The 17,279-nt window shown below is 36.5% G+C and overlaps 2 protein-coding genes and 1 pseudogene across 2 annotated transcripts; 2 read left to right on the top strand and 1 right to left on the bottom strand.

Moving 5' to 3' along the window:
* LOC104737579 overlaps positions 1-3,778 on the top strand; it is a 4,492-nt pseudogene extending 714 nt beyond the window's left edge.
* LOC104737578 (DNA mismatch repair protein MSH6) lies at positions 4,244-11,603 on the top strand. Its single transcript, XM_010457785.2, has 21 exons — positions 4,244-5,409; positions 5,548-5,647; positions 5,907-6,009; positions 6,096-6,149; positions 6,234-6,308; positions 6,499-6,567; positions 6,699-6,782; positions 6,940-7,134; positions 7,286-7,815; positions 7,894-8,023; positions 8,327-8,418; positions 8,519-8,697; positions 8,781-8,983; positions 9,085-9,186; positions 9,378-9,540; positions 9,915-10,201; positions 10,295-10,432; positions 10,552-10,631; positions 10,717-10,816; positions 10,942-11,071; positions 11,169-11,603. Exons 1-21 carry the CDS (start codon positions 4,467-4,469, stop codon positions 11,384-11,386), a joined length of 3,975 nt encoding a protein of 1,324 aa, XP_010456087.1. The 5' UTR covers positions 4,244-4,466; the 3' UTR covers positions 11,387-11,603.
* On the bottom strand, positions 13,165-16,163 carry LOC104737577. The gene is made up of 7 exons (XM_010457784.1): positions 15,900-16,163; positions 15,728-15,799; positions 15,256-15,332; positions 14,894-15,017; positions 13,982-14,059; positions 13,754-13,852; positions 13,165-13,417 (listed from the first exon to the last, which is right to left on the bottom strand). Exons 1-7 carry the CDS (start codon positions 16,041-16,043, stop codon positions 13,313-13,315), a joined length of 699 nt encoding a protein of 232 aa, XP_010456086.1. The 5' UTR covers positions 16,044-16,163; the 3' UTR covers positions 13,165-13,312.

Here is a 17,279-nt window from a genome sequence, read left to right as displayed (position 1 = left end):
GAGATTTATGGACATGAAGATATTAAAAAAGCTTTGCTTCTCCTTCTTGTGGGTGCTCCTCACAGGCAATTAAAGGATGGGATGAAGGTGAAGTCTTCTGTCATCTTGCTATCTTTTATGAGAAAGACTACACTGATTAGAAAGCAGTTGCTNAGTTATGTTCTATTTAATGATTTGTGTAGCAAGAGGTTTCAAATCGTAAGATTCGAGCTATTACGGTCGATCTTGATGACTTATTCAATGTGAGTTTTTTTTTTTTTTAAATCTCTTGTTTGGATGTTGCAATTGGATATGAAGTTACTAATTTCTTTGATGTTGTTGTATAGTATGAGGGTGATATTGAGGAGTTTCTCGGACGGTTGACTGAAAACACTCGCCGTTATGTTTCCATTTTCTCCGCTGCTGTTGACGAGTTGCTACCCGAACCCACTGAAGCATTTCCGGATGATGATCATGATATTCTCATGACTCAGAGAGCTGACGCTGGGACTGATAATGCAGATGTTTCTGACCCGCACCAGCAGATTCCTTCTGAGGTTAAAAGATTTTAGTAAGTTCACAACGCTCTTTGAGTTGATTTGTTGTAGCTTAGTCGGGTTTACTTAAATCTTTTTGTAGCTTTTTCTGGTAATCTAGTTTATTTGTGTGAGAGAATCTTTCATTGTTTGTGAATTACCGCTTGTAGCCTAGTTGAAGACTGTTATTTCCCTTTTTTTTTTTGACTGAATCCATTCAATTTAGGTTGGATTTTTCTTTCAAAAAAGAGTTAGCTAATGAATCTACTTTTGATTCAGTGAGGTTTATTTTAAAGCTCCTTCAAAGGTAAAGCCATCTACCATCAGGGAGGTTAAGGCTTCACACATTGGGCAACTTGTTAAAATATCTGGTATTGTGACCCGCTGTTCGGATGTCAAGCCACTAATGGCTGTTGCTGTTTACACATGTGAAGATTGTGGTCATGAAATTTACCAGGTACCTTAACTATGCCTGCCAGTTTGTAGTTTCTTTTTTATTTTGCTAACTCCTAACTCTGATTATCTTTCTTTTACCTGCCAAATCAGGAAGTTACATCTAGAGTCTTCATGCCTTTGTTTAAGTGCCCCTCCAGCCGCTGTCGCGTTAATAGCAAAGCCGGAAATCCCATCCTTCAGCTCAGAGCTTCAAAGTTTCTAAAGTTTCAGGAGGTTCTGTTCTGGTCAATGACTGTCATTTATGTGAATGCACTGATATCAAACTAATGAGTAAAAAAACAATATTTTGCAGGCTAAGATGCAAGAGTTGGCTGAACATGTACCTAAAGGGCATATTCCGAGGTCGATGACTGTTCATCTAAGAGGAGAGTTGACAAGAAAGGTTGCTTTTCTTGACCTCTATCTCATGCTACTATAGGAGTCTATTTGTTCTCCGTTAGGAATCAATAGCTGTATTGCTTAGGATAGTCCACTGAGAAGTTATTGTTCAATTTAAAGGCATATGTTGAAAGTTGTTGAAAAAACAAAACACTCTACTTAACGGGTTTAACAGCTCCGAAAGGAAACAGTGAACACTGTCCTAAATCTTCATTAGATGCAAAGTAAATAACATTTTTATGGTGCAGCTTAGCAATAATAAAAATTATATCAATACCTTCCCTGCATTCAACAGGAATTTTTCCATTGCTGTACTGGGATTTTATCTATGGATATTGTGATTTCAGCGTCATTTATTATAGTGGAATTGTTAATTTCTTAAATTTCCTTGGACCCTTGCAGGTATCACCAGGTGACGTTGTTGAATTCTCAGGAATTTTTCTTCCCATTCCTTACACTGGGTTTAAGGCACTTCGAGCTGGCTTAGTAGCGGACACCTATCTGGAAGCAACGTCTGTTACTCATTTCAAGAAGAAATATGAGGAGTAAGGCATTGTTACACTTCAACACTAATGAAATTTTCCGATTTAGTAACCTATTCCATGTTTTTGGCATTTGCTTAAGTTACAAAGCAGCTATGGTGTGTGCACAATATCAGAAAGCATCTTTATAATTATTATTANAGCGACCTTGAATTGGCTAAGCATGTGCTTCACGTGCACCAGACAGAAGAATCTCCTGCGCTGGGCTTCGAGCCGCTGGAACCCAATATTCTCCGGTAAGTTAAATCACTTCAGTAACACTCTCTTGTTTTACAGAGTCACAGGCTCTAACATGAGCATATCNTGGTCTAACTGCCGCTGTTATGAGAGATCAAGTAACAAATGAGATGGTTTTAGAAGGAGGAGCACTGGTGAGATACAATGATTCTTCACGTTAGATATCCTAGAACATGATGTATTGCTAAAAAGCTATATGATTTAGAAGATTGATACAAGCTTAATTTCAGGTGTTGGCTGACATGGGAATCTGTGCAATTGATGAGTTTGATAAGATGGATGAATCAGATCGTACTGCAATTCATGAGGTCATGGAGCAGCAAACTGTAAGCATTGCGAAAGCTGGGATTACCACGTCCTTGAATGCTCGAACAGCTGTTCTTGCCGCAGCCAATCCAGCCTGGTAATTGACCTTTTATGACATGAATAAAAAACTTATCAAAGGTGTGGGATCATTGCTAATGGTTATTGAACTCTGCATCTTTTGTGGCTATGCAGGGGAAGATATGATTTGCGAAGAACTCCAGCTGAAAACATTAATCTTCCACCAGCCCTTCTTTCAAGATTTGATCTTCTGTGGTTGATCTTAGATCGAGCTGATATGGACAGCGACCTTGAATTGGCTAAGCATGTGCTTCACGTGCACCAGACAGAAGAATCTCCTGCGCTGGGCTTCGAGCCGCTGGAACCCAATATTCTCCGGTAAGTTAAATCACTTCAGTAACACTCTCTTGTTTTACAGAGTCACAGGCTCTAACATGAGCATATCTGGTTCTCTAGTGCATACATTTCCGCTGCGAGAAGATTATCGCCATACGTACCAGCGGAGTTAGAAGAATACATAGCAACAGCTTATTCCAGCATCAGGCAAGAAGAAGCGAAATCAAATACTCCGCATTCTTATACAACAGTGAGAACTCTCCTCAGCATTCTGCGAATATCCGCTGTAAGTAGAAATAAAGGAATTGAAGTAGGAGTTGTGGCACAAATTTGAGTAAACAAGTTTGTCTATTGAGTGTGAATATATTTGCTTTATTGGCTCTGTAGGCACTAGCAAGGTTGAGATTCTCAGAATCAGTAGCACAGAGTGATGTGGATGAGGCGCTTAGACTGATGCAGATGTCGAAAATATCACTGTATGCGGATGACAGACAAAAAGCAGGACTGGATGCGATATCAGACACATATTCAATCATAAGAGACGAAGCTGCAAGATCTAACAGGACCCATGTGAGCTATGCAAACGCTCTTAACTGGATCTCCAGAAAGGTTAGTTACTTGTTCATCTTCGTGTTATTCTGATAGGTGGATAATCGCTGAGACGAGTTATTTGGGTGTGTAAACAGGGATACAGCGAGGCTCAGCTAAAGGAGTGTTTGGAGGAATATGCAGCTTTGAATGTTTGGCAGATCGATCCTAACACCTTTGACATCCGTTTTATTTGAGACCCCCTCTCTATTTACCCAAAAAACAAAAAAAGATCAGTAATGGTCTTATCAAGTTATTATGTTATGTCTGCGTCTTTATTGTCTATTACATGTCTTAACTTAGAGACAGTAGAAGTGGATTTTGTAGAAGTGATCTTTTTATTTTACCTGTTTCAGAAATGCCAAACAAAATTTACTTTTATATAATTCTTGGAATTTTAGAGGTGATTTGGTCTATATGATGAATTATTCGCCTGTTGCTGTTGAATTTTTTAGCTAAATAAAGTTAGAATAAAAAACTAATAAAGTTAAAAAACTAAAAGAAGATACTTGTTGATGTTGGTTCACTTTGGTTTTGATCTTGGTTTGATTAAATTATTTTTAACCAAAGTATGTATATTCATGGTTACTTAGATCACATGTTTACTTTGATTTCAGTGTTAGTGTATTACAAACTTACAATGATGATTTCGAAAAGACACCATTATTTTAGAAAAAAAAAAATTCAAATACACTACAAAATTTTAGATTTATGAAAGACTGAACTTTTTATAAAAGCTTTGTAATGTTATAATTTGGTTCAGAGGTTAATTCCGGTTTAGGACCGGTTTTGATAGCTAGCTATACCGGGCAAAGCTTTAACGGCATGAATATCTCGAGAGACGGACAGAGAGAGAATCAGGGAAAGAGTACTATTTTCCTAGTATTTTTTTACTAAGGCGTTGTTTCCCGCCAATTTGCAAGTTTCGCCGGCGTTTTTCCCGGTGAAATACTCCCGCGCTATCCCTCTACTCTACATAATAATAGGCTTTTCTCATCAATCACACTCTCTCACTACCTTCGCCGGCTGTTTCACTTCCCTTCTCTCTCTCTCTCTCAAATCTCTTTCGCTTTTTTTTTTTCACTCTCCGATGGCTCCGTCTCGTCGTCAGATCAGTGGAAGATCTCCGTTGGTGAACCAGCAGCGTCAAATTACCTCTTTCTTTGGGAAATCTGCTTCATCTTCTTCTTCTCCGTCTCCGTCACCAGCTCCATCTCTTCCCAATAAGAAAACCCCCAAATCTAACAACCCTAACCCTAATTATCCGTCTCCGTCACCGCCTAAGAAAACTCCCAAATTGAACCCTAATCCCGATCCTCCTGCTCGCAGTCCTAGCCCTGGTCCTGCGACTCCTTCTCCTATACAGTCCAAGTTTAAGAAGCCTTTGCTCGTCATCGGACAGACTCCTTCGCCTCCTCAATCGACGGAAATCACGTACGGGGACGAGGTGGTGGGAAAGCAGGTTAGGGTTTTCTGGCCGTTGGATAAGAGATGGTACGATGGGAGCGTGACTTTTTATGATAAGGGTGAGGGTAAGCATGTAGTCGAGTATGAAGATGGGGAAGAAGAGTCTTTGGATTTAAGGAAGGAGAAGATTGAGTGGGTTGTTGGGGCGAAATCAGGAGATAGGTTTAAGCGATTGAGACGAGGCGCTTCGGCTTTGAGAAAAGTTGTCACGGATGATGATGATGTGGAGATGGGTGATGTGGAAGAAGAGAAAGAAAATAAAAGTGATGGTGATGATTCTAGCGATGAAGACTGGGGAAAGAACGTGGGGAAGGAGGTATGCGAGAGTGAAGAAGATGATGATGTGGAATTGGTTGATGAAAATGAGATGGATGAAGAAGAGCTCTTGGAAGAGAAAGATGAAGAAACTCCCAAGGTTAATAGAGTTTCCAAAACTGACTCTAGAAAGCGGAAGACTAGTGAAGTAACGAAGTCAGGCAGTGAGAAGAAAAGCAGGACTGATAAAGACACTATTTTGAAAGGTTTTAAGGCTTCTGTTGTGGAGCCTCCGACGAAGATTGTAGAAGGTAAACCTAAGAGTCTCTTGTTGTTAACATATCATGCTTGTTTTTTCATCTTCGGTTTGTGATATGTCTTTTGCTCTGACTGTGGTTTCAGATAGTATTTGTTGTTGGTTGCTAAATATTCTTTGTGTCTTAATTCAGCTGTTAAGGTAGTCAATGGTTTGGACGATAACATATTGGATGGAGATGCTCTGGCTAGATTTGGTGCTCGTGAATCTGAAAAATTCCGCTTCCTGGGAGTGTAAGTCTCTGACAAATTTGTTTCCATCTTAGAGGCCATTTGCTACGGTGGTTAAGAGTAGATAATTTAGAGAATCTAGAATGTCTCTGTTAACTTCCAGTTTATTTAGATACACATAAGGGTACTTCGTCTCTTAAGCAATATTTTTTCTACTTGCAGTAACATCTCTAATTTTCTTTTTAACTTCATGATGTACTATTATGCTGCATGATTTTTATTTAAGCTAAGTTTGTTCTTGAAAATTATTTCTGGTGAACAGGGACCGAAGGGATGCTAAAAGGAGACGCCCTACCGATGAGAATTATGATCCGAGGACACTCTACCTTCCTCCTGATTTTGTGAAAAAGTTAACAGGGGGCCAGGTAAGAAGAGCACATGTAAATCGGGTTCAGGATATTTGGTGAAGCTAATCAACTTTCGCTTATTTGATTTTATGGCCTTATTTCAGAGACAATGGTGGGAGTTTAAATCAAAGCATATGGACAAAGTTGTATTCTTCAAGGTAGAACAGTAATTACTTCTTTAGTTAGAACTTATTAATTGATGGGAGATTCTCGGATAAATAGTCTTCTTTTGTGACAAGCAGATGGGTAAATTCTATGAGCTTTTTGAGATGGACGCACATGTAGGAGCCAAGGAACTTGATATCCAGTACATGAAGGTAACTCTTTGTACTCATAACTAGTTGACGCATTTGAATACATCTTTTTAAACTGTCCAAAAACCCAAAGATCTGGCATCAGATCATGCTAAAAAGTTTCTTTTTATTGGTGTTACATTACAAATTTATCATGTATTGTTTCTAATGTTTCTCTCTTTGCAAGTATCTGACATATGCATTTGTTTTGTAGGGAGAACAACCTCATTGTGGATTTCCGGAGAAGAATTTCTCTGTAAACATCGAGAAACTAGTTAGAAAGGTTTGTGTCCAGAATTATAGCTACTCCACTTCAAGCATTATCTATTTCTTTTTACGAGTGGTGAAATTACATTCATGGGCAGAAGTTATACTTTGGGTTAGAAAGAAATTTGATTGGATTGAATGGAACAGGGCTATCGGGTTTTAGTAGTGGAGCAAACAGAAACACCTGATCAGCTGGAGCAACGGCGAAAAGAGAAAGGTTCCAAGGATAAAGTATGTCCCACTATGAATTTAATTTTGTAGGCATCATCAGTTTCAAGTAAATTAATTTGTTTGCTCTTGAAACTAAAATTTGTTCACCTTGGCTGATGCCAGTTTAGAAAAATTATGATAGGGAGGACTCCTAGTGACGCTCCTCCTGTTTTTGTAGGTTGTGAAGCGTGAAATATGTGCAGTTGTTACAAAAGGCACGCTGACAGATGGGGAGATGCTATCAACTAATCCGGATGCATCTTATCTAATGGCATTGACTGAAGGAGGAGAAAGTTTAACTGATCAGAAAGCAGAGCACATTTTTGGTGTCTGTTTGGTTGATGTTGCGACAAAGAAGATAATGCTGGGCCAGGTGAGTTCTAGTCGTTGGATTTTGGTGCCTGGTTGCACTTAGCATACGTAACATTTCTCGAATTATCACTCTCTTAGGAACAGTCTTGGGGGATTTTTTTTTTTTGACTCTTCTATTCTAATTGATGGCATTTTTTTTCCGTTCCTACCAGTTCAAGGATGATCGAGATTGCAGTGCATTATCTTGCCTGCTATCTGAGATAAGGCCGGTTGAAATTATTAAACCAGCTAAGGTGTTGAGTACTGCAACCGAGAGAACAATAGTTAGACAAACCAGAAATCCCTTGGTAAATAATCTGGTCCCACTTTCTGAATTCTGGGATGCAGAGAAGACCATGCATGAAGTTGGAATTTTCTACAATCGAATCAGTTGTCAACCGTCTTCGGCTTATTCTAGTGAGGAAAAGATTCTAGGTGATGGTTCAAGCTTCCTTCCAAAAATGCTGACTGAATTAGCAACTGAAGATAAGAATGGCAGCCTGGCACTCTCTGCTCTTGGTGGTGCCATTTACTACCTGCGACAAGCATTCTTGGATGAGAGTCTGCTTAGATTTGCCAAGTTTGAATACCTGCCTTACTGTGATTTCAGCAACGTTAATGAGAAACAGCACATGGTTCTTGATGCTGCTGCTCTCGAAAACCTTGAGATATTTGAAAACAGTAGAAATGGAGGCTATTCGGGGTAAAGTTTTTTCTCAATCTTACTATGTTTTATTAAATGATTGATGTGATCTTAACCTAAGAATGTTTTCTTTTGAAGAACGCTGTATGCTCAACTGAATCAATGCGTCACTGCATCTGGGAAACGGTTACTAAAAGCATGGCTGGCAAGACCTTTATATAATACGGAATTGATCAAGGAACGACAAGATGCTGTAGCAATTCTGCGGGTGAGTCTTCTAACAAGCAATAGGATACGTTTCTCTGTTTCTCAACTAGAAAATAACTTGTCAACTTGGTTTCCCATTTAATCCATTTTCATTTCTATTATTTAATTAACGAATCTCTCCAGAACTACACTATTTCCCCATTTCTGTTCAGGAGCATGTTTTTGTCACTGTTTAACTAGCTTGTTTAACTAGCTAAGATGATGCTTTCGTATGCTTTCAACTAATTATGAAGCTTACGCTGCTTCTTCATTTACACTATCCATCTGACAACTCTATGTGTTATGGTATTGCCCCTACCTTCAGGGTGAAAATCTTCCGTACTCACTGGAATTCCGGAAGGCGTTGTCCAGACTTCCAGACATGGAACGGTTGATTGCACGTATTTTTTCTAGCATGTAAGGGATTAGCTGGACTGAGAACATGTTAATTCTTACACTATGTTTATACCAAAGATTTACTAAACATATTTGTTATAAACTCTACGTGGTGTAATAGTGAAGCTAGTGGGAGAAACGGAGATAAAGTGGTGTTATATGAAGATACGGCAAAGAAGCTGGTACAAGAATTCATATCAACTCTACGTGGTTGTGAAACAATGGCAGAAGCATGCTCTTCTCTCCGTGCTATTTTGAAGCATGATAAATCCAGGCGTCTGCTTACTTTATTAACTCCTGGTACATCAATTTGCTGCCTATCCAGAGCTTCATTTAATAACTCCTGGCAAATCGCAGACCATCTAATATCATTTTTATGTCAGGTCAAAGTCTTCCGAATATATCATCCTCCATTAAGTATTTCAAGGATGCTTTTGACTGGGTAGAAGCTCACAATTCGGGGCGTGTAATACCCCATGAAGGAGCTGATGAAGAGTATGATTGTGCTTGCAAAGCAGTAGAAGAATTTGAGTTCAGTTTGAAAAAACATCTGAAAGAGCAACGGAAATTACTTGGAGATGCATCAGTGAGAATTACTTCACTTTTTGTTTTCTTTAAATGGCTAATCAACCGAGGGTTTTCTTATTTTCTAATCAGAGCTTTGGCGATATTTTTTTTTTTATCCAGATAAATTATGTTACAGTTGGAAAAGACGAATACCTCTTGGAAGTTCCTGAAAGTTTAAGTGGGAGTGTTCCTAATGATTATGAATTATGCTCATCGAAAAAGGTAAAAATTGTACATTTCGAAAGAAATTGGCATTTCACTTTCATCTCAACAAGTCGATATGATGGTTGAGTATTTCTGCCTCGTGTTTCATGATTGTGAGGATATGTAGTCTTCTCGTAAATGCGGATATATTTACTAAATAGACCCTTAAATTTAAACATGAGATTTTCTTGTTGTTTACTCTCTTTCAGGGTGTTTTCCGATATTGGACTCCTACCATCAAGAAATTATTAAAAGAGCTATCACAAGCAAATTCTGAAAAAGAATCGGCTCTAAAGAGCATTTCACAGAGATTAATTGGACGTTTCTGCGAGCATCAAGAAAAATGGAGACAATTGGTTTCTGCAACAGCTGGTATGGACAATATCATGTTTTATAATTTTTTGTATTAAGAAATTGTCACCATCTTCGTCCAGAATATGTATATTTCGTTTTCAGTTCCTGTTAACTGTCACCCAGTGCTAGCTTTGTGGGTCATCGCTTGGGCCCTTTTCGTTGTAAACATTTTTCAAGCTAGTTAGAATTGGGTTTGATTCCACACTTTATAACCTCAGTTAGAAGTAGGCATGCAGACGAAAATGAATCTTAGGCAGAGGTATAGTTCAATTACATCTTATAGGCAAGATGGGTGGAAGATTGTCTTGTAGAATTAAGCATGCATTCTATGAAACAATGCATTGTTGACGTTTATGTGGATACATTGTTGACATGGATTCTTTCTATTGCAGAGCTCGACGTGTTGATCAGCCTCGCTTTTGCAAGTGATTCTTATGAAGGAGTAAGATGCCGCCCAGTAGTATCAGGTTCTAGATCTGATGATGTTCCACACTTATCTGCCACTGGTCTAGGGCATCCAGTTCTAAGGGGTGATTCGTTAGGCAGAGGTTCTTTTGTACCAAATAATGTAAAAATAGGTGGTGCTGAGAAAGCCAGTTTCATCCTCCTCACAGGCCCTAATATGGGTGGAAAATCTACCCTTCTTCGCCAAGTTTGCTTGGCTGTAATCTTGGCTCAGGTAGGCTATCATTTAAAAAAATTTGAAGGCAATGGACCTTGACCCATTTAAATGTTGATAAAAGAGACTCAAGCAATGATGATCTTTTCACAGATTGGAGCAGATGTCCCAGCAGAAACCTTTGAGGTTTCGCCTGTTGACAGAATATGTGTGCGGATGGGTGCAAAAGATCATATCATGGCAGGACAGAGCACGTTTTTAACAGAACTTTCAGAAACTGCGGTGATGTTGGTAAGTAATGTGGAACTTACACGTTGTTACCTTTTTGAGTGTTGGTCACATGCTTTGGTTAAACTATGTGAAATAACAACAAACACATTGATAGAAAGTTATAATATAATAATATGCAGACATCAGCTACCCGAAACTCGCTGGTGGTGCTAGATGAGCTTGGACGAGGAACAGCAACATCGGATGGACAAGCCATTGCGTATGATGAATCATTTATTTGCGTATCTTGTTGTTGGGACTTACTGTTATTGTTCAGTTCATTTGAAATATTTAACTTTTTACAGGGAATCCGTACTTGAGCACTTCATAGACAAGGTGCAGTGTAGAGGATTATTCTCTACTCATTATCATCGTCTCTCTGTAGATTATCAAACCAATCCAAAGGTATTGTGAAAAGTGTCTGCTTCAGTTTCTGAGTTTGAAAGACTTGAGACTATTAGTCATCTGGTTGTGTGTGTATTCGAAAACTTCTCTAAAACCGATCCATCTTGATATTGTTTGTTGGATAGGTCTCACTTTGCCATATGGCATGTCAAGTAGGAGAAGGAATTGGTGGAGTAGAAGAAGTTACATTTCTCTATAGACTGACACCTGGTGCATGTCCTAAAAGCTATGGAGTTAATGTTGCTCGGTTAGCTGGTAAGAACATCGAATTCACTTGCCTCAAGCTTTCCTTTTCTTCTCACTTAAACAGAAGCATTCACTCATCATACTTTTATTGGTTTAATCTCCATAGGTCTTCCAGATTACGTACTTCAGAGAGCCGTGATAAAATCCCAAGAATTTGAGGCCTTGTACGGTAAAAAACATGGAAAAACTGATGGTGAAAAATTGGAAGCTATGATAAAGCAGATCATCAGTAGTGTTGCATCAGTCTCTGAAAACTCTACTTCAAAGGACTCGTTATCTAAGCTACACTCCATGGCCAACACATATCTCAAGTTAACCAGCTAATTTAACAGCTCTATGCCTTTCTGTTTTGCCATTCTTCTTGTAACCCTTTAACCAGTGTCGATCCATAAGCTTCCTCGTGTCAAAATCTAAAACCCGAGTCAGTCGAAAATTTAAACTCCGGGTAGACTAAGTTTTGAGGTGTGGTTTTGAAGCCTTTTGTGTAAGTTTTGGGTTTTCCAGAGATTGTATATAGTAGGATCGGTTAATTTTGTGAATAGAATGTTTGAGTACTCTCAGATTCTGTTTCATCTTCATTGTTGAAACAAAGTCAGCCAAAAAAAAATAAAAAAATTATCACAAGCAATTAACAAAATAGTAAAAATTTAGTGAAATGTGACAATTGACAAATAAAACTGGAATTAACAAACTGTTATTTAAAACATAAAAAACTTTTTCCCTTCTTTTAGGGAACTCTCTCTTCTCTCTCCTCTTCTTCTTCTGGTTTAAAAAAATCAGAATCGTCGGTGGTTCCTATCCGGCGGCCACCACGGCGCTGTGAGGGGAATTAGTTAGTTTAATTGCTTTTTGTTTCTAGGTTTTTCTCTAGGATCGGATGAATCTAGGCTAAGCGGTGGTGTTGAGATTAGGGTTCTGGGTGTGGTGGTGCGATTTCAGATCTGCATCCGGCGAAGGTTCTTAACGGTGGTCCTTTCTTTGCAACGACTTCATCCTTTGATGAAGAAGTTGTGAAGGCTTTTTCGTTGGCCTCAATCTCTCTGTTTGTCTCTACTTCTGTTAGCTTAGCTTATGTGGGGTTCTTTGCTTCTGTTTGTGGTTTGTTGTGGGTTATGTCTTAGTTTTAGTTGTTGGGTTGCAATTTGTGATTCCTTTTACTTCGACTCTGTCACCTCCTCTTGAGTTGCTGGTGTTTTGCGTTGGCTAAGGTTTCGATTTGTGGGTTCATCATTCGGAAGGTAATTTTCTGCAAAGGCATCTACTATCCTTCTCTAAGTTCTTGTTGGGCTCAGGTTTAGTTTCAAGACGATGCGGTGAGTTCGATCTCTATTCCTTCTCTTGCGTGGCGTTACCAGTTTTTGGTCTGTAGGTGGCCTTTGACTGGGCCGACGAATGTCCGTGTTAAGGAATGGGTATCCTCTCTGGCGTTTTCCCCAATCAGATTTCAAGGTTGTCCTTTGAACCTTCGCTTTCTCGATTCTTCTGGTTCTTTGAAGTGGTTGTGATGGGTTAGGTTATGTGCTCTTTCCTTGCTGCTTTGCCGTTTTCATTTCTGTCGTTGTTGTGGCTGTGTGAGCTCGATATAGCTCCCTTCTTGGGCTTTCAGTTTTGGAGGCTTTCTTTTGATCGGTTCTGCTCGAGGCTCCTGTCTGTAGCTCCTCTTCGTCATCTTCCTGTTCTGTGGAAATGTTTATCGGAAGCATTTGGATTAGAGTTTTTGGTTTTAATTATGTGGAATTTCAAATTTCAATCTTTTATGTTTGATTTTGAGGTTTAATTCCTCCTTTTGTCTCTCCTTTTTGGGATTTGTCTCTGGGATTTAGTTCTTTCAACTAGCCAGCTTTTGTCTCCGGAAGATCAGATATTTCCGGCTTTAATTCCCTCGTTTGGGTTTGTGGCTATGGTACTTTCCCGTATTTGTTAGCGGTTTAAGTATCCGTCTTTGTCTTTGTAATCTTGGATGAAATAAAATGAGACTATTGTGAAAAGAAAAAAAAAACTGTTATTTAATTTTCTTTTGTTTTATAGCTAAGTAGATGATATTTTTGAATTTTTTTTTATCAACTGTAATGGTATGGAAAATATTCAAACGCGAAGGCGAATTAATAAAAACATGACTTTCTTTTTTTAATTATACTTTGTAAATTTTGTAATGACCATAAGCATCGAATAGATGCATTACGTAAAAGAAAAAAAGAAGAATTAGAAAGAAAGAAAGAAAAAATGCGTTAAGTTGGTTAAGTAGCAGGTTTAAGCCAAATGTTGTTGTTGCTCTTCATCATCATCATCTTCTTCTTCTTCCAAGTTGTAGTCGTCGTCAGACTCAGAGCTCAACGTAGCTTCTTCATCAGATTCCTATTTTCAAAAGTCAAACGTCACCAAAAGTCAAAAACATATAGAGAGAAAGAGTTGAATATTTCACATTTGTCATTAAATGATAAAATCGAAGTCAAAGTTCCTTTAGAAAGATTTTTTTTGCCATGAACATGATCACAAGTCACAACAAAATCCTCAAAACGTGGTACCTACATACTATTAATTCGTACTCGCATGCGTGAATCGTAATATTCACACCTCACATGCATTTTATTTGGAATATATATGAACAAACATGCTAATAATATATTTTTGTTACGTAGTAGTATAATATAGTAGGAGTTTTGCGAAATTAAAATAAATTCGGTAACTTACATGATACTGAAGACGACGAAGATTTTTTTGAATAGCTGCGATTGTTCGAATTATTATAAACATTGGCAATAGTATCCCAACGGCCTTTAATGTTAGTACCTGTAAATTATTTCATACATATATTAATAAAACATGGAAAACAAAAGATAAAAATATTACTAAGGATTTAAAAAAAAAAAAAAAAATCTGAGTTAATGATTGGTTGTTTAAAAGGAAGAGTATTTTTACCGTAAATACTGTGAATGGATACTCTTCGGTTCCATAAATCACATCGAATGTATGTTTCATCAGCAAAAGCACTGAAAGCTGCAAAAAAAAAATGTATTTATTTATTAAAAAAAACTCAAGTTACCCAATTTTTGTTTATAAAACAATACAAATAGTGGATTGTCAAAAAAAAAAAAAAACAATACAAATAATGGATGGTATGGTAGTATGATGAGATGTAAACTAATCCTGATTTGGTAAAGGGTAAGACATTGTATTGGTAGGAGTTGTGGTCTTAGGTGAGACAAGATTTTGTATAATGTGTAAATAAGGGCTAAAAACTCAAATTCTTGGCCAACCACCAACTTACCCAACCTATGTCCTTTATTTTTATTTTTTTTTTGCAACAACATTCCAACCATTCTTACCCCAATTTCGCAATGAACTCCAAAAAAAAAATGGTAAAAGCTATGGAGGAGAAAAAGCATAATAATACTTCATACTAAATGGTAAAAAGACTATGAATCATGAAAAAATATTGACAAAGATATATATAACGGTAACATGTACATTCATTTTAAAAAAAAATAAGTTAAAAGATTTCGTTTTTTTGTTCATGGTGGGGAAAAAAGAAACATTATAATATATTAATATCACACACACAAACAACAACTTACAACAAAAATATTCACATTTATAGGCTTTGCCACATAACTACGAAATAGATTTGGCCAAAACAAAAAGAAAAAGCTATGAAACAGTAAATAGTGGTTGCCATATCTATTTTAGAGCTCCTTAAACTATGGACTTTTCCCCCAATGTCTCATCATTTGTTTTTAACTAATTTATATTATTATATTCATATATTACTAATAACTTTCTAATTATCCAAACTAAAAATGATCAAAAGAGAAGAAAAAAAATAGAACTTACAGTAAAAGTTAATGATCTGAAAAAGGAAGCTCCTCTATCAGCAACAGAATCACACTGAGACAACTCGGATTCAGCTATAGACACTAATCTTCTACTTCTTCTTCTTCTTCGTCGTCCATTTACTCTGTTCCATTAAAACAAAACTAGCAAAATTTTAATAAATTGTTTTTATAAATTATTTGTAGAATATTGAGTAATAAACTATTTGCAAGCTATCTATCTCCCCCTTAAACGCGTAAGCAAGGAAAGAATCAAGAAACCACGTCAATGGGGTCAATTATTTTTGCATAATTTCAATCTATTTTATTTATTTTTTAAAATGCCTTCTTCTTAAGTCTTAACAAAATAATTAATCTATTTACCTGATTGTGACTTCTTCTTCTTCTTCTTCAATCAATTTAGATTGTTTTGAAACTGCTGTGTATCCATCTCTATACACCTGCATGGCTTCTTGATATTCTTAATTTGTACTACTCGTTATATCTCAAAAGATAGGTTTTTAAAAAGAGCCTAATTATCATATGGTTTTCCAACTTTTTATATTTTATAATAATATAATTCACTGAATGAAGGAAGAAATAAAAAGAGCCGTAAGTCCACAGGTGATTGCGACAATCAAATTATTATCCTTAATTCATTCATTATCGGCATTTAAAATAATTTGACGACAAAACAACAATGAAGAAACAGTGACGCACTAGACAAATTCAAGAAACTAAAGAATTTGGAGACAAACAAAACATAAATATATTTTTTTAATTATCTGAATACAGCGAAGCCCACATCACAAAAACTTTTTTTTTTTTCGAAATCAAGAAGCCAAGAAAATTATACCTGAAGACAGATTTCACAAGTTGTGTTTCCTTTCTCATCACACCAACGTTGTATGCAGCTTCTGTGTGCGAACTGATTTGATCATCACCACCGGAAACATCAATTTCGAAATTTTGAGAACCAAAAAAAAACAAAAAAAAAGGTAAAAAGAAAAGTGAAATGAATTGTGTACCTTAACGGTGCCTGAACAAGCACAAGGAACTTCGAAAAAACTTTCTTCTTCTTCTTCATGACAGATTCTGCAACGCGTGATTCTCAGTTTATTTGAATTCATCTTCTCGTCGTCGTCTATGAACAAAACCACATCTCCCATCATCTTTCTCTCTTTCTTACTGATCCTTTTTCGTATTCTTTTGATACTTCTTCTTCGTCTCTCTGTTTTTTTTTATTTTCTTGCTCTGTTTTGTTTTGATTGTTTTTTGATTATCTTCTTCAAGAAGAGCTTTTTTTTTTTTTGGCAGAGAGAAAGAGAGAGTCTGAAACCTTTATTATATACAGCTTTTTCAATCAAATAGTATACGAATTTCCGATTTTACCCTTAGTAAGTCTATTTTATTCAAATTCTAATAAAATCAAATTTCTTCTTTTAACGTTCTAATTATTCCAATAAAATCAATTTCCTTGTTAACATGTTGTGTTTTTTTTTCTCCCTCTTCTTCTTCTAATTACAGAAATTATATCAAATAAATAAACAAATGATGACGGATCCATGATTTAACCCGCAATATGCAGACGAGTTTGATGTCAAACTAAATGAATACATAATATTGAAATTTCATTCAAATACATTGCAAAAAAACTGTTAATGAATCTTTTGACCAACAAAAAAATGGGAAAGAATCATCAATTCAACAACATTTGACTCCCAGTTAACATTGTTTTACTAGTTTTTTTTTTCAGATCATTTTTAAAGATAGAGACTTTGACTTCTCCTCTTATTTGGAGTTCATATAGATTTTTAATAGTATTAAGTTCACATATGTAGATTCATATATGTTGAAAAATCGAAAAAAAATACTCATGATATTTTGCATGAAACAATGCAGGATTTAAATACTACTTAACATATTAATATTGCATGGCAGCTTTTGTCGTGTTTTAAGACCTTTTTTTGTTTGTTTAAGAACTTATTATTGGAAGAAACTAGAAATATATATTTATTGGGTTTATAGCAATGTGATATTGTGATTGAAAAAAAAAACAATTAAAAAAAAAGATTTAATAAAACAAAACGCGGTTAAGTAAATAAGAGCTGGAAGAATGATTAATTCAATTTCGAATTTAAGAGTTGAGGGAAAAAGAGATTTGTCAACTATGAGATCACACAAGTCAACATAAACCTCGACTTTTCTCATCTAGTATGTCTATATGTATAAAATAATAAGATTACTCTAGTTATTACGTACTTGTATATCTTTTGATTGGATGATGTTTTCTTTACGGGTAATATGTCTGCAAGAATAGTTACAAACCTTCAAATCACTGTGGTCTTTAGATCTAAAAACTCTTTTACACAGGAAAGTGTAGAAGAATAATACATGATTAGGTTAGC

The sequence above is a fragment of the Camelina sativa genome, chromosome 13 (assembly GCF_000633955.1).
Source record: "Camelina sativa cultivar DH55 chromosome 13, Cs, whole genome shotgun sequence".
Classification (NCBI taxonomy): domain Eukaryota; kingdom Viridiplantae; phylum Streptophyta; class Magnoliopsida; order Brassicales; family Brassicaceae; genus Camelina; species Camelina sativa.
Note: the sequence above shows the minus strand (reverse complement) of the source record. Positions and strands in the feature narration are given on the sequence as shown.

Excerpts from the sequence above, each read along its gene's own strand:
- LOC104737578 (XM_010457785.2), top strand. The coding sequence starts at position 4,467 with ATGGCTCCGTCTCGTCGTCAGATCAGTGGAAGATCTCCGTTGGTGAAC. Across the intron at positions 7,816-7,893 it reads AGAAATGGAGGCTATTCGGG|AACGCTGTATGCTCAACTGA; the intron begins GTAAAGTTTTTT and ends TTTCTTTTGAAG. Across the intron at positions 10,632-10,716 it reads TCGGATGGACAAGCCATTGC|GGAATCCGTACTTGAGCACT; the intron begins GTATGATGAATC and ends AACTTTTTACAG.
- LOC104737577 (XM_010457784.1), bottom strand. The coding sequence starts at position 16,043 with ATGATGGGAGATGTGGTTTTGTTCATAGACGACGACGAGAAGATGAAT. Across the intron at positions 15,333-15,727 it reads CTTGTGAAATCTGTCTTCAG|GTGTATAGAGATGGATACAC; the intron begins GTATAATTTTCT and ends GAAGCCATGCAG. Across the intron at positions 13,853-13,981 it reads ATCCATTCACAGTATTTACG|GTACTAACATTAAAGGCCGT; the intron begins GTAAAAATACTC and ends AATAATTTACAG.